General features: G+C 35.6%; 1 protein-coding gene across 1 annotated transcript in view; it reads right to left on the bottom strand.

Annotated features, from left to right (window-relative positions):
* POLA1 (DNA polymerase alpha 1, catalytic subunit) overlaps positions 1-25,333 on the bottom strand; it is a 185,085-nt gene that overhangs the window by 75,158 nt on the left and 84,594 nt on the right. The window contains 1 exon segment of the mRNA XM_053971586.1: positions 24,584-24,715. Coding sequence (XP_053827561.1) covers positions 24,584-24,715 — 132 coding nt within the window.

Genomic DNA, 25,333 nt, shown 5'->3' on the forward strand with positions numbered 1-25,333 from the left:
AGCAGCTGTTGTACAGCAAATAATTAAGTAAACTAGTGCTCAAGTTCTCTCCTGGCAGCATAAATAAGACATGAAAGCTTAAGTCAAGTCATGATTAAAATCCAAATCAGAGAGGAAACAGCTGCTTAAAAAGAAAAAAAAATCTCTTAAAATTATCAGACTGGGTGGCTTCTAACAGAATACCTACAGTATTAAAACATTTTCCAATGGATAGAATTATAATATACAATTAAATAATATTTTTAAACTTTATTTCTTTACAACTGTAAAGAACTTATTGTTACAGTATAGTTTACAGTATAGGCTTCTAGTAAGACTCCAAGAAATCACATTAAAATCAAATTTTGAGAAATATCTTGGAAATATAGAGAAATAATTTTGCCTAAGAAAATAAAATTGCTGAAAACAGTATAATACATGTTACCAATGGATGTCACATTGAATTTACTATATTTTACTGGAACACAAGTTCTTTGCTGAGACTTATTATGCCATGGTCAGCTGATTGAATAGTTGAGAGCTTAATTTCCATGATAACATTAATAAAAACAAGTTATGCCTTTATACAGACCAAATCCTCTCATCAGATGTATGCATATGTTCCTTGTGAAATGCAATGGCACCCTTTAGCAATAGATTTTCACATACAGAGTGGATGAGAAATACATTAAGCTCAAGAAGCCTGCAATCAGAAGCCAGGGTAATCCTCATCTCAGTTCACTGTATGTGCAAATCATGTGTCAATTTAAAGGGCCATATCTATATTTTAATTCTTTTTAAAGTACTGGATTGCCTTTACAATAAAACAGGCTTTCAAAGTGAAAAAGAGCTACTGTTGCATCCCTATGTGCTGGGAACATTGGAGAGAGTAAGCAGTAAAATGAAAGAGATGAAAACAAAGTGCTGAAGTCAACTGAACGTGGCCTCAGGGGGCTGAAATGCACCACTCCCACTACACAGATCCTCTGTGCTGCTGGACAAGTCACTTCCAGTTCATTGAACAGACCCACAAGCAATGAGAACCTCAGGAATCAGTTTAGGCCAACTGCAACCTGAAAGTTCTTCAGGCAGTTACTCAGTACTATACACTAAAAAAACAGGTCCTTTGATCCACAAACTGGGCACCCAAACTTATGAACACATTCGATGTTCATTCCTCTATGCCTCATCTCTTTGACAAATAGAAATAATAATTGGCCTGTCACTTAACACACAGCTCTTGTAAAGATGATTTTTAAGAGCCACTTGATCCTGCAGTAAGTGTGCCACAGAAAACTCCAAGAGAAAATAAATAATCCTAGGCAAAGTTTCAGAGAGCACATTCAAAAAGGTAAAAGCATCCACTATGCATTGGAGAGAAACAAATACAGACCAGCTGCTCATCTAACAAGTGCTGTCCCACCTGTACACACTGGAACAACCACAGAAAGGGATAACACCATACATAAATGACCTGCATTAAACTTAAGTAAGCAGCATTCATTATATATCTTCAACTTTCAAATGTCCAACTCCGTAGTATCAGGATCTCTCTTCTATTTTGAAATTTTTTAAAAAATCCATTCTTCTTCAAAACAGGGTTTTAAAGGAATACACAGATTTTGCTTCTTGAAATAACAGAGTAGCCCATAATAACTTTCTATCTTCTCTGAAATCAATGCATTTTGCCCAGTATTCCCCAACAGCAGAGGCAGAAAAATATTTATGAATTGTCTCATGCCTTTCCTTTTCTATTCAACCAATCACATTCCAACATAACTGCTTGGTTTTTTGTGCCCAAATTTTCACAGGCAATCCCCACCCACACCTGCCTCCTCATGCTATTTCAAGCCCATCTGCCCAGCCAAGTGCTTATCCAGCAGATACCATATTTGAATATTCTATTTCAACCAACTTCAGTCAATTCAGCTTCTTTGCTTTTAGTTTCATCTACAGTCACTTGGGCCCAGTTCCAGTCTCATGTGCCATGCTCTAGTAGTCTCTTTTCCTCATCTACAGTCAATTCTTGCAAGCATTTTTGGGTTGGTTTCTTGGTTTTGTAGGGCTTCTTTTGGTTTTTAATTATTAATCATGCCTAGGCCCCTGCTCCACACTACAATTTTTTCTTAAAGTTTTTTAAAATTATCAAATCTAGATGGATTTTCTTAGGATGACAATAGACAACCATCAGAAAGGAAGAAAGAAGGATAAAATATCTACTCTTCCTCATAGTCAAATGTTAAAAACTTCAAAGCCATAGCACCTACATTTTGGGTGTGCAAGGTCACCTGAACAACATTAACACTGCTTTTACTGCAATTTATTTTACTGTCTTAAAATAAGTAAGTGATTATAATTCAAGCATGACTGTGGGCTTCAATTGAACTGATTTATATCACATCAGATTTCCCCTCTCAGGACCTCACTAGGCAGGTTCATATACCAAGATGTCTACATTTAAACTCCAACTTACTTTTCTTGGAGCTTTTATTTGGAATAGTTAAACCAAATCAGCAACACACTTTATTCTGAGATAATAAACATACTCTGCCCTACTTAATTCCACCTTAAATGAGACTTTTCTTCCTGCTACCATTAATTAAACTAAGCATCAAGCTTAGTTTAAAAAAATCTCGAAAAACCTTTTGTGAAGTATTATGGGATGGTCAGGCTTCCTCCTTGGCTTCTCCTGAGGCTTCCATTTTTGTAATTCCTCTCAACACTTGCCCAGAACTCTTTCCTCCAGGCTCCTTGGGTTGCTCTCAAACTTTGCCATAGACCTGCCTATTCTTTTTGAAGAAGAGAGCTCTTGTTCTGCCTCCCTACTGACTTTGACTTAATTTGCCTTTCCCACTACTGTCAGACTGAATAGTTCTTCACTTCTTCAGAAGGGACTGGTGCTCATATCACCTCAATGTTAGTAACAAATGCTTTCTGAGGAATATCTCCATACATGGCACACCATCTGCTCCAGATACAGTCTGGATATGGAGACAAGAGGTCAAAGGGAGATGGAATTTTGAGAGAGTTTATATCCTTTTTATTAATAATTAAGAATTTCAGAGGATTATAAACTGAGTGTATCAGCTACTTACTATAAAGAACTGATCTCCTGCAGCCAAGTGAAGTCAGGAAGAAACAACAGCATCTCTGAAGAGCTGTTGTGGATTAGTTGAAGACAGAAAAAACATGTTTAATTTAATTTTGAAAAAATCTTAATCCATTGTAAGTTAAAATTTCAGCCAAGACTCAACTTTAGACAAAATTGGCATTCAAAATAGCAAGGCAGACACCTAAAATGGGGCAATACTTCAAAATTTTAAAACTTAATTTTTCAGAACTTATACCATGTAATACATGGTAATTTTTATTAAAATCTGCTTTGAAGCTAGTATGAAGAAAATTAGAAGGACAAGGGTTCAGGAAGAACACAGTAGAAAGAAGGGTTTTTTTGTGTTGTTTTTTTTAAAACCTCCTAAACTATTCTGGATACCAACTAAAGTAACCAGATGGACCTTTAAAATTGATGTTCCTGTGTAAGCATTAAAAAAAAAGCCAACTCAATAGAAATAAAGGCCTGTCATAAACCCACTGAACTAAAAAACATGAGAATGGAGAAGAGACTGACTGTTTTTTGTTGCTTCTGGTGACAGACACAGAAAGCAAAATAACACATTTCTGTTGTGTTTGTTTTTAACCTAACACTCAAAATTTTTATTTAGTAAATCACATTCTGTAAGAATGAGCTGCATAAATTCATCATGTAAAGGATGATCCTTCAAATTCATTATGCTTCTGTTTTTTATAAAGGTTAGCTGCCACCAAGACCTGCAAGGCCCTTAAAGCCAACAGCTCAATACTGAAATTGTATGGCCCAGGAGAGCTTTCCAACTGCAAACTCTTGAGAGCAGAACAGGTTACTTGTTACATGCTGTCTGCTAGACAAAAATCTTGCTACTATGGTGTAGGTTCTTTGAGTTTGTAGTAGACATACCACACATGTTGCCCCAAGTCTCTAGATTTTCTAAAATCTAGAGAATATTTAATTTAAAATAAAAAAATCAGAATTTCATTATGACAGGTAAAGAAAAATTAAATGTCTGGAGTAGAAGACTGTGACTACTTAGAAACTAATGTTATGACCCATATTTCATACGGGTAAAAGAACAACTTTAAAGTCCTAAACAACTAAACAACTTGAAAGTCCTCTCTCTTAAGGTAAGGAAAATTACAAGCAAATTTTAACTTGCACATATAAAATATAAGTATAAAAAAAAGAAGACTGGAAGTTGACAGCTGCTAACATAAATCAGAAGTTTCCCAAAGCAGAACACTAATAAGGAAAATTAGGTATTACCTAAGAATGTAGAAACAAAGCAATAATGTAATGGAAACAAAAAAGAGTTTACAGCAGAAAAAAACAGAAATGCAACATTTCTCTGTATTTTGGAAAAGCACAGTAACAGCATAGTAGCAAATAAGGATGAAAAACTATGTTCTGCTTTGCTAACAAAACAATACTTAAGAGGCCCTCAAAATTCAGCATATTCATAGAACAAATGCTGGAACTCAACAGTCCTGTCAGTCAAGACGATGTTACCTGCTGAACTTGCCAACCCTCAAAGCTGCCTCAAATGACTGAGACCCAGTATCAACCAAAATGACAAATTTCCTTGAAATAGTTTCAAATCAGAACAATCCATGTAACTATTTCCACGTATCAGTCTAACATTAACCTGAGGAGAAACAACAGAAATACTGATAGAGACTTTAAGTGACCAAGAATTTAAGAACAGGAATGGAAATTAACAACAGTCAATGTTGTTTGGTCAAGAACAGCAGAGATGTTACAAATAATCTCTTGAATGACATTTGATTTACTTTCAAAGGACACTGCATTAAATTAGCATTGCACAGTGTTAATGAAGTACACATGAAATGGATTAAGAGGTGCAAAGTTGAAGCATCTCAAAAAATCAATTGTCCATGAGACACGAAGTGATGACAGTCAAGAAAGCATTTGTCAACATGGAATGCAGAGGGATTGTTTCAGGTGTATCAGAACAAAAAGGTTACACTAACTCTTTTTACACCACTGATTAGTAGAAGAGGAATCAATTTAGACAAAATTCACAGATGACAAAAGCAGAACAGCAAATAATGATAAGCATGAAGAAATTGTTTTGGAAAACTTTGTTCATTTGACACAAAATACACATTAGTTCAGTGAAACAAAAGCAACACACTGGGAACAAAGATTACAGTTCACCCCTAAGGAATGGAAATACAGTATGCCAGAAATTACCACCTGAAAAAGAGTCATGGCAGACAAGTTATTCAACATCAGCTTTAAAGGCAGACCTAGTAAGATGTGGAGATGGAATAGTGAAGAACTGAGTATGAGAAATTAGCCGAATTTCTTCAAACACATGGGTGAGAATAATAGTGGAACACACACAATCCTCGTGGCAAGAGTCAAAAAGAAAAATCAAAAAAACCTGTTATGCCGAAGAGCCATAAACCATGCCTGAAGGTGTTGAAAAAAGAATAAACTAGTCAAGCAACAGACCTTGAAGAGCATTCTCTTACCATCACAAAAGGGGATTGAGGGGTCACCTGAGAAAAACAAGTAGGTATATTCATGGGAGAAAAGCAACAGGCAGCACAGTGTACTTGAATCTAGAGAAGAAAGGAGTAACATCAGCCAGTGCTCAGAAAAGCTTGATGGACTGAAAACTGACTCAGTGTGTGGGCTCAGCATGGTGACCAGTGGAACAGAATCTAGTTGGAGACCAGTAAATAGCTGTGTAGCCCTGGGGTCCCGTCCCACTCAGATCTTCTACTGATGATCTGTGTGATGGAGCACAGAGCATTCCTGGTGGGTTTGCTGATGGCACACAGCTGGTGAACCTGGACTGAACATGAGCCAGCAAAATGCTTTTGCCTCTCCCATCACATCCCATGTTACCAGCAGCAAGCCCTTTGGAGTGGTTGGCACGATTCTGTCTAGAGATGTCCAGCAGGGGAACATGGAGAAGGTTTTGGCAGAACCTCTTCTCTCACCCTGCATTACAAGAAATATGTAAGTGTGAAGTCCACCTAAGCCAGTCCAGATGTTCAAGTACTGCAAGGAAAGGCTGATACACCCTTTGTATGGGCTGATGATTGGCTCAGGGAAGACTATTATCTTTAGAAAGAGTAATCTGCAGCAGAATGAAGACACCTACACCACTCCCTCATCACCCAGATATTTGTTAAACAGAATAATTTACCTTGACTTCTCTGATTAGTTACCTCTGATCTTTTTGAATTAAATCTTCTTCTCCTCAAATACCTATCTTTAAGGGTTTTTTCCTTTTAAATTGACTTTAACAAAACTCAGGCGTTATTCATTTCTCAAACACTCAAGGAGACAGGAATAGAGACAAATGAGAGATGTCAGAGGATGGGAAAGGTAAGCAAACAAATTCAAACACTACCAACAATTCAGATTACTTAGCCTATATTTTCATGGAAAAAATATTCCAATTATTTCCCAAATTTCATCAGACGGAATCAGTGTGTGTATACATATATTTGTATGTATTTACATATGTGACACATATCCATAAACACCCACGTAAAATTAAAACTTCCCTTTTTTTGAATTTCTGGGGATGGAAAGTCAAGTCAGGTAACTAATCCTTAGAAAAACAGTGTGTGAAACTTTAAGCTGATATTCCAAGTAGTTTTGTTTTCTTTGATTGGTTTTGATTGGGGCTTTTTTTCAGTTGTGAGGGGTTTTGTAAATGGAATTAAAGATCACATACACACATAATGTATGGGTGTAATAAGTACAGAATACTTTATGTATGTTTTAGAAATATTTAAAGAAATACACTAAGCTAATAGGCCCCCTCTGTTACTATGGTAATAAGCATTTTGTAAGAGGATATAAACACATAAAAGGTACTTTTACTTCACATTGATACTAATCCACTCTCATATGTAATAAAACATACAAAGTAAAAGAAACTGAAAAAGATAAGCTAAGATTCTAACAATGAATGTGACTTCTTACAAGAAACTTTTTGGAGATTAACAACACCTAATTTTCCATTTTGCTCTAAAGCTGCTGATTTTTGAGACAGAATTTTCATATAACCCATACCTGAAAAACATAATTCTGGGCAGGTAGCATATTAAAATATTACAGAAATAGTAAAACTAGAAGATATAATACTATAAAGATCTTGGTTTAACTAGCAAACGCAACAAAAAAGTTCCCTTAAAGTAACACTTACAGTTAGAACACAGCCATTCATAAATATAATTACTAGTTAAGCAAAGAAAATATATATTGAGAAAATATATACTGAGATGATCCCAGAAAAAAAAATGTGGATATCTTAACCTTCAGACCACTCCTGAAGGGCTCTGATGGCCTCTCTCTCCCAGTGCAGTGAATTCAATGCCAAGCTCACCCATCTGCTACTGCATTTCATGCGGAGACTAGTCCTTAATTTGCCACCAAGATAATTCAACCCAGAGTTTTCATCTCCCGCCTGTGAATCCAGATTTTTTTTCCACAACCTATAAATCATAATTCTACAACTCTATCACAGCAGCAAACACAAAAAGCAGAGCCTCAATTATGTGCATAAACTTTAACTGGTTCTTTGCAAAAGATGGCACACTTGGGAGTTTAATAAGACTCTAGTCTTATACCCAACTATGAAATTTGATTTGCCTGTTTTCTATCCTCTGTTAATATATAAAAACTGTGCTGCACAGTTTTCTTAATTAAGTAATTTTGTCTGATCCCTCTATTTGCATGATGAAAATATTCAAGATAAAAATTGCAAGATGACAAAATCTTAATATGCAGTTTGGTAAAGTTCTAGTCAGTCCCTGAACTACACGTTTATCTATCCAGTAAAGCTTGTGTTAATGCGATGTAAGAGTTTGGCAAATTCAACTCTAATGGAGCATAAAAGTGCTTTTGCTTGAAAGTGAGATCATTTTTAAAAATTCAAGGCATGATCACTTTTCCCTTTTTTTGCAGGAACAATCTGATACAAGCAGCAAAGCTTAAATAAACTAGAAACATTTCAAATGATCCATAAAGGATTAATAAGCACTGCAGGAAGTCCTATAGGCTCAGCGTATACATTTTCCATCTTTTTCTCCTGCGACAGGCATGACGTGAAATTCTAAACAGAACTCAAGTTTCAAAGTCACTGAATGTGAAGGTCTGCAGCTTTGATACCAGGGTAGAGTGGGGTCACCATCTTGGAATATTTAATTTAAATAGATAACAAAAATATTGATTTTATTAGCATAATAAAGCCCCCAAATTATGGCCCTTCACAAAATTCTTTTTCTAGTCACAAATAGACGAATGGACAAAAGCAAGGCAAAAGGGGTAGTAGTAAGCTATAGGCCACTAATATAACAAGAACAAAATGACAGCTATTATTTTGGCAGAGATAATCTATGCTGAAACACAAAACACACACGCACACAATTTCTTTCAATACAATTTTCTTGTCTTCCCACTGACTTCTATGATTACCACAGAAAGGGTTCTAAACACATTTCTCAATTGAATCTTCAATCAATAACAGTAAAAATTTGAGAAGGGAGATATGGGAAAACATATTATAGCATTAGTACGTGTTTGCAAAACAGACTGAACTTCGCAAAATGCATAAAAGTTGAAGAGGAAGAAACATAATAAAAATATATCAGTAACAATGTGCCCTATACCTTTACTTTACTGAAATTAGCAAAAGAAAAAGCTGAAACTCCAAAATTCAAACAGTAGCACAAATTGCCTCAGAACTTGTCCAAGTGATCAAATTATGTATTTACACTTTTTTTTTTTGCTTGTACCACAGCAAAAATAAGTACCACACTTTTAAATTAAGGAATAATTCTCATTATCAAAATTATCAGAAAACCATCAGATATTCATAAGTACTTCTGAAACAGTAGAAAAGGCTAATAATTTAAAGAATTTACAGGAAGTAATAAAACTTATCTAAATGGAATCTATGTACTGGTATAAGTAGCATGGTATAAAAGAAATGTTACAAACTTAAGAATGAGATCCCTGCAGAAATCCAAAATAACAAAACTTCTGGGGGAGGTCAGCTTGACCCAAACAGACTCAATTTGCCAGCAAGAATCGAGACTAAATCTAACACTGACATAGGCGAAAAGACAAATAATTCATATCAGAATTGAGAGTTCCTCATGTTGAAAGATGGAAAAGTTTAGCCTCTGCTAAGCTTATAAGGCTGTTTACCACCCAGGCTTTCTGTTCAGAGCCAAAACAATCAACAGTAGAAACTGTTTAGGTGACAGTTACATACAAATTGGAATAACTTCTTGCTGGAGTTGAAAATAGAAAAGATTCAGAAATGCAACAGACAAATAGAAAGTCATAAAAGAGCATAAATATAAAAAACCAGCACAGATAATACTGGCCATACTGGGGAGGGAAGGATGGAAAAGAGATGTGAGAATGATAAACGTTAGCTCACAGTAAGAGACTGATGCTGAAAGGCAAAAATTATGCTAAAATAATACATTAATCAAAAGGAAAAGTGAATGAAAAGAAAAAAGCAGAGGGAAAAAAACTGAACAAAGGACTAAAAGAAATCATTTGTCTGTATAAAGGCAGCAGAGAGGCCTTGCTTGAAATGGTGTCTACAATTCTGGGCACGTTACTAAAACCAGACAGAAGAAACCAGTGTAAAGAAGAGCTACAAAACCAGCTCTATAAATAAAAAAGTATGATAGAGTAAATTTTTCCATGGTTATAAACATAATAGACACAGTGAAATAACATCACTTTCTGCTAACATTTGAAAATAAGGAGGAGCAGCTTGAGAGGAACAACAAACATGGCACAAAGAGTATCAGAAAAAAGGGCAAATTTTGACTAATGGAAAGATTTTTATTACAAATTCTTAGGATTAACAGAATAATAGAAGATTAGTATCAGAAACTGAAAAATGTTTAATAAAGTAGCTGCCCTATGTCCTATCATGTGCAGAGCTAAAAACAATCTACAAGCAATTCTATACTTGAATACTGAGAAAACAGAAGATGAAAAGGATTTTGATAAATAGTTATGGCCTTTGTATACCCATGAAAACCATGGCTCACCTAAGAGAATATCAGAACTTACTGATATTTACCCACCACTATCCTGGCAAAAGAGGAACAAAAGGTGTGCAAAAGACAGTCCCTGAAAACAGAATTTGACAAAGGAAAGCCTACAAATGTGAACAATACAGTATACAGACAATAAACTTGTTGTTTTGTTTACCTTTCTTTGCAATTCAAAATAGAATTGCAGTGAAGCTGAAAAGATGACAAAACTACAGCAGTGAAAAACAGAAATATTTTCAACTCTTTCAAATAGCCTTTGGAACTCCTTGATACAAAGTGCCAGACAGAAGCTGTATCTGCAGAGACTCAGAGAGTCATACAGATGAAAACATTTCAGTTTTATCAGAAAAGTCATCTGCTAACTAGGCAGTTGTATCTCTTATCAAAAGTTTTACTGGAAAAGTTGTCTTGGAGGAAGTTCTTCAATCATTAAGCTTCTAGCTAATGTTAGAGACCAATACTACACTGAGCAAATCCCTTAATTAAACAAAACCCATAGCTTAGTAGTTAACCATCTATGTCACTGGCCTGCAATGACCCAGCAAACATTAAAAAATTAACCGTTTTCACAGTATCTAAACCAAATTTGAATACTTTATTTCTCATGATCTTCAAACTTGTTTCATCTTCAAAATACATTCGTTTAGGATTGTGGCAGTGCTACAGAAAGCGAGGACTACTGCTGAAAGAAAGCTTTGTCTGCTGCACAGTTTGCAACAGGAGAGAACTGTACTTGCAACACCGGGGGAAAATGTCAGGCAAAACTATGAAATCTGTTATAGGTATGTTTTTCTACCTGCAACCACCCTCACATTCCTGTCCAAATTAACTGCTCATTCAACCTTACAATCCAGTATTATAATACACAAAGAAAATGAATTTTTATTTGCATGGTTTAATTTAATAATGGAACCTCATGTTTCCCATTTCAACTCCTTTTCTGCAAATTATTCTGTCTTACAGCCACATGACAAATATTTACAATTGACCAAAAGAGAGGTAAGTTTAAAAGGTACATGGATGAGGGTAAAGGAAAGAGCAACAGAATTCAGGTAGGATTGACTGAACACCTTAAAAAACCCCAAATGCTTCAAAGGATAACGATGACTCACAAATATGGCTCTTCATCACATAGGATGAGACAGAAAGGGCTTCTAGGACTACCTTATGAGGAAACAAGTTATCTGTAAATTAATTTATTCATTTATTTAAGGAATGAATGATAATGCATTTCTTTGATTTTCTCTGTGGAACTTTCACATGTAACTGTAGAATTTTATTTTTCAGAACTTTTATTTTTCAGAACATTATCCTTCCCACTACTCAGATAAAATTAATAAGCAATTACAGAGGTGAGGTCTTTTATCTTTTTCAACAGTTGACCAATCTGGCTGTTTCATATAACTAAAAATGCAAAGCTGTTAGGTGTTCAAAGCAGAAATGTGTTTTGCCAAAGGCATTATTAACAATTAATAATCATTACAGAGTGCCTTGTTTACCTGACCTTGTGTAAATTCAGCAGCCTTGTAATTAGACCCATATTTTGCATATTTGTATATTTCCATGCATAGAATTTGACTCACTCACTCATCCATTAAAATTGGCTTGACAGACATATATGGATAACCAGGGTACAATTTGTATTTACTGGATTATAGAAATTGGCCAAACAACATGTGAAGTTCATGTCTTTTGCTTGTGAAAAATGTAAAAGCAATAAAATATCTGAGGCTGGCCCCAAGGTTCTCTGAAGAAGAAGCAGAATTTCGTAATCTGATAGTTTTAATACAGTTTTGCTCTAAAAAAAGGATGTTGGATTAAGAAACAGAACTAAGAAGAAACAACATTAGGCCTACATCTTCCTTTAGGCAATGCAACTAAGAAATCTTCAGTAGAAAGACCTCCTATAAAAGTGAACATATTTTTCGCATTTAATGACTTTCCAGTAACTTTCTAAGCAGCAGGAAGAATTATCTCACTACTCTCCTGTTCAGAAAAAGTCTTAAAACTTATGTATTTTTAAAGCACTAACCATAATAATTAAATACTTCTTTTAGATATGCTTACATGTTTGAGAATAACAGAAAGGTACAGCAGATCAACTGAGCAACCAGTATGGAAAGCAACAATACAGAACAGAATGGGGAATGAAGGAATTTGTTTACCTCTGTGTGCGTGTGTGTGTGTGCTGGTATCTCGTAAGTTCAGACAACCTTGTCCAGGAAGACATTTTATAGATTTCTTGTGAAGAAAATTACTTTTGTCCAAAAAGTCAAATTAGATGTACTTATTAAATATGTAACACTTAGATTTTTAAACAACTTTTATGATCCAATGGGAATCATTCCTAAGAGTTCCAAAACACTTAAGAGACATAAAAAGCAAAACTAGACACTTTGGTAGTGTCTATTCAGGCACAGCTGGAATGTCCTAATAACTAATGAAGTCTGCTAGAATTAATCTGAAGAAACCACCAAGACAGTTGGAGAGGTACATCCCTGACAGTACTCAAGGCTGGCTGGATGGGGCCCTGAGCAACCTTATCCAGTGGGTGACATCCCAGTCCATGGCAGGGAGGCTGGAACTGGATGATCTTTAGGGTCCCTTCCAACCCAAACCTTTCAATGATTCCATGAGCCTGCATTTTCTTTCACTAACTTACTTATTTTAAGGATTTTGTGCTGCCTCTGAAGGACCTTCCTATCGAAACACAATTTTTAACAGTCTCCTAAGTCTGTGTCATGTTTGGTACAGATAGTTCAGTGACTCACCACAAGGAGAAGGCTGGAAACCTTGCAGCTAAAGAGTTATCTACAATTAAAAGTAGGGTGAAAAGAATGGGGAGGAAAGGGATGGCATCTGTCTGGATGCCTTTTGTTTTAAAAAACCAAAACTGGCCAGTAATCACATTGACCCCATCAATACAGGAGACTAAGCCTCAGTTATGATGCTCGTTTCTCATGCACAGAGCTGTGTTTGGAAAGACCCAGTTTTTTTAATATACAAACTAAATGTACTTCTCATTATGAAAGCTTGTAATCACTCCCTAGATAATTTTCCTTATTTTCACTACAGTCTCAGATGCTCCTCAAACAGGTATTTGCTACTCAAGCCTTTTTCTGAATGACATCTGATTGCTGGGTGGCACATTGCCACGAGCCTCATGAAGCCCTTCAGAAATGGACACAGGACAAACACTGAAAATACGACTTTGGAGAAATCCCTGACCATTTCTTAGCAGATAACACAGCCTTATTTTCTAAGTCTTAGTGTGCCTGACTCACTCTTGCTGGGAAGCCTCCAAAGACAAACCAGTATATACAGAATTTAAATTAAATTATGAATTCTCTACAAGGTAATTCAGTACCTTTGACTTGGGGGGTTGGGGAGGGAGAAAGGATGTTGGATCTTAAAGCTACCTTATGTGTAATCATACACGAAACTCTCTCAAGGATCATATCACAGTTCAGTTTATTTCTGCTACTTAACTGAGGGGGTTAAAAAAGAAAAAATAAAATTCTAATAAGATGATCCCCAAAAGATGCCCCATTAAAGGAACAACTCAGTACAAATGGTGATCTCTTATCACAGAAAGAAAAAGAAACCCAAAAAGCAGTAGGAGGAAGGGGGATTTGATTAATTGCTTCCTTCAAGAAAGCATGAAAACCACATGCAGATACTAAAGAATGGTGTGAGAAAGCATCATCAACACTGCATGAACTACTGGAATACTATCTAATATTTCTAAATAGTTGTATTAATCTCAATGACATTATTCATACTCAGATAGATAGATGGATGCACAGGCAGATACACATAAAGAGTATTTCTACCAAATTCAAATTCTACATTCAGTCTTTGTGCTTGATAGGTGGTCAGCAATGGATAGCTTGGTATCTGCTTGCTCTATTGCAAGATCATCCACCATGAATTGCCCCAGTATGAGAAAAAATATATTATCCAGTAAAAATTCTTACAGCAATTACCAACTTATTGCAGAAATCTAACATCTTATTCTGCAACAGAACCCAGCAGATGCCATTTTGTGCCCCTGTATTTTGGGGGGCCAGGGGGTTCTGTTTTTAAACAGTTCTGGCCCCTTTGTAGTATAGTCAAATGTTGCTTTGGATATTAAATTGAGAATTTATCTTAAATGGAAACAAACAACTTCGCTAAAAATTAGACATTTATGACTTGCAAATTACAGATACTAATTATTTTCAGTATATACAATTATGATATTCTCAAGAGGTATTAATTTTGGGACAGATGTGCTTTCATCATGTAATTTGGAAATTAAGTTACACACTCACGTATGGGAACTCAGAAGTCTGAATTTGTGTAAAGACAGGATTGATAGAAAGGAATTTTGTCTTGCTAATTTTCTCTCTCTCCCCACCCCCCACCTCTTTCTCTCTCTGATGAGAGTGAGTATGGCCAGCAATCCTCACAGCTGGGTTGCCTTGCACTCAAACGAATGGGGGCTGACTGCAGAGCTGATGAGGATACACCTCCACTTGACTCCACCTCCTGTTTTGTCCTTTCAGATAATTCTTCCAAATCCAGTAAATTCTAAAAATTTAAACAATTAAAACATACCAACTATAAAATATGCACAATGTTAAATAATTCACATTCAAGTCAGAGTGCAGAAATTAAGTGTTGCTAATGCAAACATCTGAAGAAAGACATTATAAATACACATAATCCAAAATGAAGGTATTCATAGAGGAACTGCCATCAAATGAGGGTAAAAGGAATAGTATTGTTAGGTTGACCAAATTTTCATTAGGAAAGGACAGCTTATTATTACAAAAATGCTCTCCAACATGTGCATATATATAATCTTCTAAGACAGGTGGTTATAAATGATAAATGAAAAAAGAAAACAAGAAAAATGCCAGCTACGTCAATGTCTGGGATGATATTGCTGTAGAATAGATGTATTCATTAGATAAATCCATTTGGGAGTTCATACTTTCTTATCATCCACATTTGACCTGGAGACACCAACACAGAAAGGGAAAAGACAAGACAAAGAAGTGCTGTTTTCTGGTCCAGCATAAAAAACAAATCCATCTTCAAACATCAACATTTGGTTTGTACTGTTCCATTGGAGGTGGAAGATACACATGCAAGGCATTCCAAGTATCTGCTACAATTCTGAAACTGAGATTCTTATTTTTAGATGCATTTCAGCCACTACATAAACATTCCTATCTGGAGACTTTTACTGATAGTCATGGATTTCTGATGTGTCTTGCAGATGCCATTTACAAAGCTAAAGACTTTGGTCAGGAAAAAATGAAAACATCTACTTGTCAAATTCTGCAGAGCCTTAATTTTCAAGTAGAAATCTGGCACGCCTTTAGAAGACTTCAGAAATATTTCTCTGGTACATTTATGGATTCAAAGCCCAACACACTCACCCCTAGACTGGAGATAGCTGGATAGCTGAAAGTCTTCATACAGAGGAAAGTGAACAAGAATGTCATTAAGGCAGTCTAAGACTTTCAGCAGGACTACAGACCTTTTTTTTTTTTTTGTCTTGTGTTATAGGATGCTGCAGCTCCAGGCAGAATGAAGACAAAATAATCTTAAGCGTGGCATGGAAATATGAGAGGGGAGGTTCATCTGCAGCAACAAAAAGGCCTTTAAAACAGTGTGCCATTACAGAATGCACAGGCAGAGCTGCCCCTTCACCAGGCTCAGTTTACAATAGAAACAGACAGTGAAAAAACCCCATGTTTGATTGGACAAAAGTAGTAGATTAACTAATGATCAGTAAAATGTAGAAGGAAAGCCCACCAGTCGAAGCCTTATGATGCAATGCAATCTGAAGCCCCATCTAGCCAACCTGACTGATAAGCTTCCAGGACTTTTCACAGAGACCAACACACCACATGCTACATATGGGCCAACAACTGTTTTGAAGCACAGGTTTACTATCTGACTACACATACTGGAATAAGGTTATGCACTCAAACTACACTATCTCCCAAAGCAGGCATACAAAGCACTTATTTCCTCAATGCCTGGATATTAAAAAAAATACTCCACTTGTACATATTCTCTGTAGGAAACATGATACTCTGCAGAAAACAGACCCTGTGCAGCTTGACTTGACTTCTGAACAAGAAACTGAAGCAAATCCAAAACTCTTCTATGAAGCCATGTCTAATGTAACACTACTTGCCATTTCTACCTGCAGATGGGAACAGTCTCAATTAAAAACAAGTAACATCTCTTTTTCATCTCAGATGATCCAAAACTTTACTGGCTCTTCAAACTATTCCTGTCAAACAAACCTGAAGAACTACAGGTTTCACAAGTCAGGAAGAGGAACAAATGTCAACTCTAACACAGCACAGGCTGCTAAAATTGACCATGGTGCTTCCTAGCATACAGGATATCTTATAGAAAATTTGTTGCATTATAGCTGGCACTGTTTCTCCTGGCCACCATAAATGAAAAATTAGTAATTCCCCACAAGTCTCACCCAGCTCAAGGGTCACTTTCCCCCTCCCATAGTACATGAATGAGCACATAAAGGCAGAAGAGTTTTGCTAAATGGTGCTGCCCAGATTAATTGCTCAGACATTTTTCACATATATAAACTTAAGTCCAGGTACACCAAGCTGAAAGATCTGAAGTACTCTTCACTTGATGAGTTCAATTCTGAAATACTGATGCACTCACCCATTTTTCCCTTGCTGCACCAAATACTGAACATCAACAAGAAGAACTAAAGAGCTGCTTAGACAAAGTTAAATCAAAGTTTTAAAAATTATCTTCTAACTAAAAAGCTTCCTTATGATGAGATTTTGAATACTGAAATAACTTCTGTTGAGGAACACCTTATTTAATTTTTCTAAGAGCATTTTATCAAGAAATAGAAGAGTGACAGAACATTGCTATAATTATTTTGGCAATGGTAACTGTTTGAAACCAGAAAAAATGAAAGTAATTCTTTTAACATCTAAGAGCAGGAGAAAAATAAACACCTGCAAAAGCCATTCCCAATATGCCAAAAGGAAAAGCATTTTAGGGCAAACAGATTAAGTTTTTCGTGTGTGCCCTCCATTGCTTCCAACCCCCATGATTTTCTTATTCAATTATCTTTAGGAATGTAGGTTATGAAAGACAGCATTAAACAAAACTGTTTACAAAAAGAAGGCGACTGAATGAAAAACATTTTAGTTTCCCAAATACCATAAAATTTATTTTAAGCTTACTTTTGAAGCTGAAGGAAAAAATCATGATAAAGACTGAGAAACTTTAGGATAGGTAAGATAGATTTACTTCAGTTATTACAAAACAATCCATATTTTTTTCCTTTTATATGCCCATTCAATTCTGAATTACCACAGATGGTGCCACCTGAGGTTTTGGGTGGTTTAAAAAGGGCTTAAAGCAAGCAATTTTCGCTTTCTAAAATCAGCATTGGACCATGGATCTCCCTAACAGTGATTCTAAGAAAACATTTCTGATAAGCACATCACTTTTAGGTCATGAACATCAAGCAAACTCATACTTACGGAAGGAACAATGTCCAGAGAAAACCAGATTTTAACTCTGGTTGTCCTGATGGACGCAAGGTGCTTGGGCACTGTAAGAATTCCTGGTTACACACACATCAACAGCATTAAGCATTCAAATCCAACAGAACTTGTGCACTTGTGTAATCTCCTGGCAAGCTGCCTCTATTAAAAGTTCTGTAGACTAATACAGACTCAATCTGGTTTGGTATTTCAGTAATTGGTTGGTCCACGTTACTATAGTATATGGCATTAACTATATCAGAATTCCATGAGAACGGTGGTTTTAAGATGTACTTTATTCTTTATTTAGATTACCTGGACTTTTCCTTCTTGTAATGTTTTTAATTATAGACTAATGGGATAATTTTCCATCAAACTTTAAATTGAACATAAAAACCTAAAAAAATTTCAAATGGCTTTCTAAAACTCCTGTAAAAAGAAGAAAGATGAACAATGATCCGTTCAAAACCAGTGATTTTTTATAAACGCTCTTGTGATTCATTATTTGTTATTAAAATAGACTCAAAAGCAGCAAATCCTCCAAATCCATATAGTATCTGTAGCACTTCTGTCAATCCAAGGTATCCAAAGGAGGACACATTTGCTCACTCACTCTCAAGCACCACCAGTAATGACACTGTGGCAGATCTCTCCACAGGATGCACAGATCTGCCCAAGATTTTAAACTCTTGGCTCAGAATTTCATAACAAATGCTACTACTGGTACACCAAAGCTACACACTTTGTACTCAGTTTAAATCCAGATCAGATACACTGAGCAACAACTGCATCCCTCTATTGTAGCACAAACCTGCTCTCCAAGTGCTGCTGAAATTCATCATTGCTTTGACCGGGGCAACAGATCAGTTCCAACAGAGTACCTTCAAAGACTGCACTTTCTGTAATCCTCTGAAGACAGCAACATCTTGTTATTAGATGAGTGATTCAATCACCTAGGTAAACATTACACACTTGGTGGCAATCATAACCACGACCATATTTACCTCTGGGCACACTTCCTGTAACACGGTGTTCACAATACTGCCATTTATAAGCCTAAGCAGACAAATTATTGTGATAATAAGTCCTTACATTCCTGCATTCTACCTACAGAGGAAATTACAAAGTTAGTTTTACTCTATTGAAGCAATCCACATTTCTTAGAACCTGATCCATGCAGTGGCCAGCCTGGGGAGCCTTTTCTACGAAGAACTGACAGAGATATCTAGTGTCATTAAGCCTTCTCTGGCAAGGTACCAGACTGGGGACTAAGTACAGATACTGCTTCTTATGTTAACTCATTCTCAGTGGCTAAAATTTGGAGTGCATAGAGTCATACTCAGCCTCTCTCAAGCACCAGCGAGATGGATGCATGTCCATCATGGCTGGTAAAATCCAGTGAGGAGAGTAAAACCTTTTGTAAAGACACATCGATCATTACTTTGAAACACTTCACTAAAAATCGTATTGATGCTGCAAGTCTGAACCAAACAATTCCTTTCCAGGGCAGATCATGGAGAAGTTACAGTAATAGTGAATCGATTCCAGTTAACGGACTCAATGAGTGCTGTGACAAATAACTGCTCGCTCATCCCCAAAATGCACTACACACCATGACCAAAAGGGTTATCTTTTATTATTCAATAAACATTAATTATGACAGATGCCTTACACTCTCATATGGTATAATACTGACTGCCCAGTTCAATAACCAAGGTATTTCTAACTTCCTCCTGGTTAACCAAAACTTGATTCCATACAAAAACTCATCTGTCATCCTCAATCAAGGAGAGGATCACAAAATACTACTGCAGAGGGGAGGAAGAAATTCCTGATAGCCTGGTGGCAACCTCCCTTCTCTCCCTCAGGTTCCCAGTAAACTGTGAATGGAATCACATCAATATTTTATCTCTCCTTCCAATCGCTCTCAATTCTGCCTTGACTTGGAAGCTTTCAGTACTAAAAATAAACATCTCTATTCTGTATGATGCCTACTACATCAGCTGGTGTCACAATTCTGGCCCTAACTACTCCTCATCACATGCCCATATAATTCTAGTACTATTAGCACAGCAATAAATAAAATATTGTACTATTACCACTACGAGACACCTTTCCCTCACACCAAAGATTTCTTACTGCTACCCACCCACCAAACAAAAACACTTTCAATGCATGACTCTTGTGAGAACATGATTACAGAAGTCATCACCATCATCTACAATCATATTTTCACCTGTTCATGTGGTATACACCTGTGGGTTCTTGGCAATACACCTCACTGAGGTGTGGGAAATTTTGGGTTCAGAACAAGCCCTGTCATCCTTCTTCTCTTAAGCAAATATGCCACACAATCCCCAAACCTGTGTGAATGCCATGGCCTCTTATAATGTTATCTTATTTATAAATATTTTACCTTTTTAAGTGCACAAAATACTAATGCAAATCCCTTGAACATATATACAAGAGTCAGAACAGCAATATATATATATAAAAAGTAATTCAAAGACCTTGAAGATGCTTTTATACTGCGACCTAATGTGCAAGCAGTAGAACACCCCACCACAGGTAAGAAATGAGAAATTTTGAGGGCTATTGAACACTGAATTTTCACAGCTGAAAGGTATAAAGTTATTTAGCAGTGTTCAATAGCCTTCAAACTCACTTCTGCCTCTGGGTTACAGTGCTCCAGTAGAAAAAAGCCTGTGAAACAAAAACAGTGCAATACAGGTTGGACCAAGATTTTTTCAGTATTTTTTAAAAACCCTTTTAAAGTTCACATCATTTTAAGTGTTTTGAAAAACACACAGAGTTCTACAGATGCCACACACTATTAATCAGACTGCACAGAAAGAGCATCTATATAAAAGCAGATTTTAGCCTATAAAGATACTACTAACAATACTACAGGTGTATATGTGTTATTGAAAAAAAAAAAAGATTAAAAACCTGCTGCTTCAGGGACACCAGCTTCCAAGTATAACCAGTTCTGTATGAATTTTGCTACTGCTCAAATGGCATATGGAAGATATTGGGGTCTTTTATTCAATTCTTTTTAGCTGGCAAAACTAACACCTCAATAGCTGGATAAGATATGGGATTCATTTTATTGTCATGAATACTGATTTTTACAGGAGTTTTGAAAAGGGGATCTAAGTGCTGGCATTTGTTTACTAAGTATTCAAAAATGAGCATTTGAATAATCCAGGGGGAAACACAAAACAGGTTCCAACGTAATAATCAGATCCACTTACTATAAAGGAAATTACACCCTGCTTAAGCAAAAGAGTTGGTCAGTTTTTCCATTTATGGTCAGTTGGTCAGTTTTTCCATTTATGCTTGCATATTTCAGCTTTTACCCATTCCCCTAGCATGGATGTTTCATTGATGGCTGAGGGTAACACTTCAAAAATGAACTAGCTAAACAAACTTCCCAGCAGCACTTGACAGAGCTACACCTATTCTTCCCCATTTCCAAAGCAGTACAGAATTAATTACCAGTTCTATGGATCTATTGTAAGTATAATAGACTAAAGAGCTATCACAGACACATTTATTGTAAAAGCACAATCCCAAGAGTGTCTAGTAGAGGGCCAAAACGATTAACACAAATGCTTTGTCAGATCAAAGATAAAACCTGCACCGCCCAATTGAGGAATGAATTAGAACAGTGGGTTATCTTTCAAATTAACCAGGGCAGTTAGTGAGGAAAATTTCATGAAAGTGTAATTCTTAGCCTTTGTGAATCCACACAGCAGGCATTCTGCCAGCTGACAAGATGATGAAATTTTCATGCTTAAAAAAGCCCTCTTCATTTCCCAATTTAGATTAGCTAGCGTTTCTCTCTCTTTTCATCTATTTGCTCTTCTGAAGCAGAATTAAAAAAAAAAGCACACAACAGGATCAATCTCTCATAGAATAAATGCATTTCTGAGAAGAAATAAAATCTATGTCATTTAAAAATATATTTACATTTAAGAGTAAGATTATCAAAATTGATATTGTTAATACCATTAAGAAATCTGTAAATACTGGAGCAATGGCAGATATATTTTAGAAGTCAAATATAAAACATTTCAATGTTTCATGGCAAAAAACGATTGCAGAGCAGATATTTTCATATAAAGGCAAGTAATTTACAAAAACAATGGGATTGTAGCAGGCTCACAAAATTCTATTTATGCACTTATATTTGCATCTTTTTATCATGGTTGTATTTTTTTTTTAACACAGTTTCATGCGCCAAAAAGGGCAAGTAGATTTTCTACTTTTAGATTTTATGGCACTCCTCCCTGCCCCTAAATTTATACAACCACATATAAAAGCATTTCAATAGTCTAAAGGAAAAAAACAAGCAATATCTTGAACAGTTAAACGCTTCAAAAAAATCTGATTCAAAGCTCACTGAAAAAAAAAGTACACTTATTCATCTCAGTGAGCTGTGGATCAGGCTGAAAGGTTCTTGATAGGGCTATCTTCATAAAAGGTAGCTCATTATTTACAGGTTAAAAACCACATTTTTGCATTTTATGTTTTGTATAATGTGCCATTTGAAGAATATATAAACAAAATAGTATCTAAAAAAATTTAAAATGGAGCGACAATATATTTGACCCTTACAAATTGGTATTTCTGTGCCTTTCAGATGCAATTACTACAATAGGAGATTGTTTAATAAGAGGCTGAAAGTTTCATTAAATGTTTTGTTCAGGCAGTTCTTTGCCATAATACTTCTGGGTGTGTCTTTATAGCTTATAGGATTATATATATTAGTGCAAACACCCATTTGATGAATTTCAACTCCAGCTGTTATATAGCCACTACAAGTACTGGATGAAAGAAATAAACTAGAAGTCTCAGCATAGGATTTTCTAGGAGCTGTCAATACAAAAAGTTTACTTGCCCAACTCCATGAAAAGCCCTTTTGTAAAAAGAAAATTAATGTACAATCTGGAAATTAACTTCACATTTCCAGAGTCTGAATGTATTCCACAGTCAAAAACTAGTTTTAAACCTTATTACAGCTAACCAGTTTAAAAGCAAATTCTCACTACTAAAAAAACCTCTGAGGCTTTTACTTACATAGACAAATAATTTTCTTTTTCATTATCTTAATTATCCAATATACCATGTAGCAAGATACTTTATAGATTTATATAAGCAAATGACAATGTTCAATATTCAAACATTACAGTTTGGTTCACAGCTTGGTCTTAAAAGAAGACAAAACAACCAACTAAAAAACAGAACAGCACAAAACATTACATCACTTTCTGTTCTTATCAGCAGTAAGAATTTCTCCTGCCCCTAAAGGCATCTTTCTTCATTCAAGTTTACTCTTGCATATCTTCGGCACACATTTTCAAACACTTAATATGCCTGAAATTATTTAGCATGTGGCACTGTATTATCATTATGCATGTACATTAAATCTAAAAACCAATTTTCATACAGAAAGAGTCAGTGTAAATATATTATTTAGACCCATTATTTAATAACACTTTAATATAATTGTAATTTTGCAGACAGTTGGACTTTGCAATAAAGTAACAAGAGATCTCACATTTTGGTGACTTTGATGACTGTCCAAGTCATCTTTAATTCCAATGGAAAGGAACAATATATCTCTACCTTGGGAAATAATGCTAAAATTTAAATAGCTTTAGAAAGTTTTCTGCTCCTTCTGATGCAAAGATCTTCAGAAGAAGTATTTTTACCTTCAGAAATTATTACGCTTTCAGAAAAGTGTTTAGAAAACATTCACCTATAATTGCAATAAGAACTAGTATAGAAGAAAAATAACACAAAACATACACTTTAATATACTTAGTATTAAATCACAGTAATAATTCTTAGTATTGCAGCTGCTGTTTGCAAAAATATTCTGTAATACTTAAGAAAACACACATCAAATAAGGTATATCATTCAAATTTGGTACAGGCCAAATTTTCAAAAACTATTTACTTTTTTGGGTGTATCCAAAGTTATGAGCACACAAAGGTTATGAATTTCTTCAAAGTTTATGTCCATCCTGCAGCTGTGCAAGCAGGTAATGTTGAACAATAAAAACAAGCAGGCAGGCAATAGCATGAGATGCTCTATGAAAATTTGACCAAAATAGCTAGATGCCAATTCACAAAATATAATGCTTCTAGCATATTAGAAATACAAAACACATTGATATAAGTTAAAAAGCATGGTGGGTTTTGTCCTAATTGGACATAATTGGTTGGACAGTGAGAAGATAGGAATTTTAAATACTACGCTTTTTCCCCCACAATGCTATACCAAGCCAACCACTACCACTGGCACTATGGATTTCTTCCACTACCCCTCAAAAAAAGAGAATTATAAAAATTTAATTAACTACCCATCTTTCTCCTCATTTTTTCCCTTCCCAATCATTATTAAGAAAGATTCATAGTATTTCCCTTCCTACAGTCCTTCAAAGAATTTTTACAGAGCTATATTCAGGTTTCCTTCTCACAATGTAAGACAATGTATATCAATTTGAGTTGAAGAAAGAGAATCATATTTCAATTACATAAAAAACTGATATCTACATATTTGATAGGCTTCACAGACGTTTTGTAAAACCATTGAGATAATGCACTCTGGCTACAAATGTTGAAAACAGAGCTACTACATCTGTAATAATGCTGACACACACAGTTACAAAAATGTAAATATATCTATCTTGAGGTTGAACTGAGAAAACAAACATTCTAAACTGATTTTTTAATTCACTGATTGTTTTATTTTCAGAAAGTTGAGGGTTGATGCTGCATGATACTACCTTACACTATACAAAAAAAAAAAAAGGGTAACATGACACTCACAAAAAACTCAGCACTACTTGAAAAACTCATTTCATACAACAGAGTATTTTCTGCATACTTACACTGTAGTATTTTCTGAGGTAGCGTCTAATATCCAACAGTAACTTGTTGTTCATTTGAACCACATAGCTGAAAGGAGGCTCTTCACATTCTGTCTTGCTGCACCTTTGCAAGCTGGGTTCAATAAATCGCCCCTGCAAACAGAAGTGTAAAACCAGCATCATTATGACAGATGATGGAATCAGAAGTTACCATGGGAGTTTAGACATAATACAGGTATTTTTAAAAATAACAGTCTTAAAGGGCCCATAATATCTGGGCCTTCTTTCTTCCCATCATGGGTGGCCACACCCATATGGGAAAATTGCAGGGCAGAGATATCTTCATTTTGTTCTTAAGGAAAGTTCTTTTAGAGAATACACCACTAAGTTAATAATTCAAAAAGAAATGTTGAGTTAAAAAAAAAAAAATCATCTGTGGGCAAATCATGGTCCCCCTTCTCCACCCAAAAAAACAGATTCATTGTTTTCTCAGACAAACTTCAGCCTCAGTCCACTGATCAGAACTTTGAAATCAACCTTATAGATACTAGTTATGAAATTACCAACAGGGCTGTAGAGACAAAATGCAGAAACAAAAATCACATTATCATCTTTTGCTTTCTCCAAGTTCAAAGAACAGCTCTTACAGTTTTGCACCATCTCATTCCCTTATTTTTAAAACCTTCTGAACACCTAACATTAAAATTTCAGGACCCGGAAGTGTTGTGTGAACAGCTAAAATTAAGTTTGTGGTATTCTCACTAATGTAAC

Source organism: Vidua macroura, chromosome 2 (assembly GCF_024509145.1).
Source record: "Vidua macroura isolate BioBank_ID:100142 chromosome 2, ASM2450914v1, whole genome shotgun sequence".
Classification (NCBI taxonomy): domain Eukaryota; kingdom Metazoa; phylum Chordata; class Aves; order Passeriformes; family Viduidae; genus Vidua; species Vidua macroura.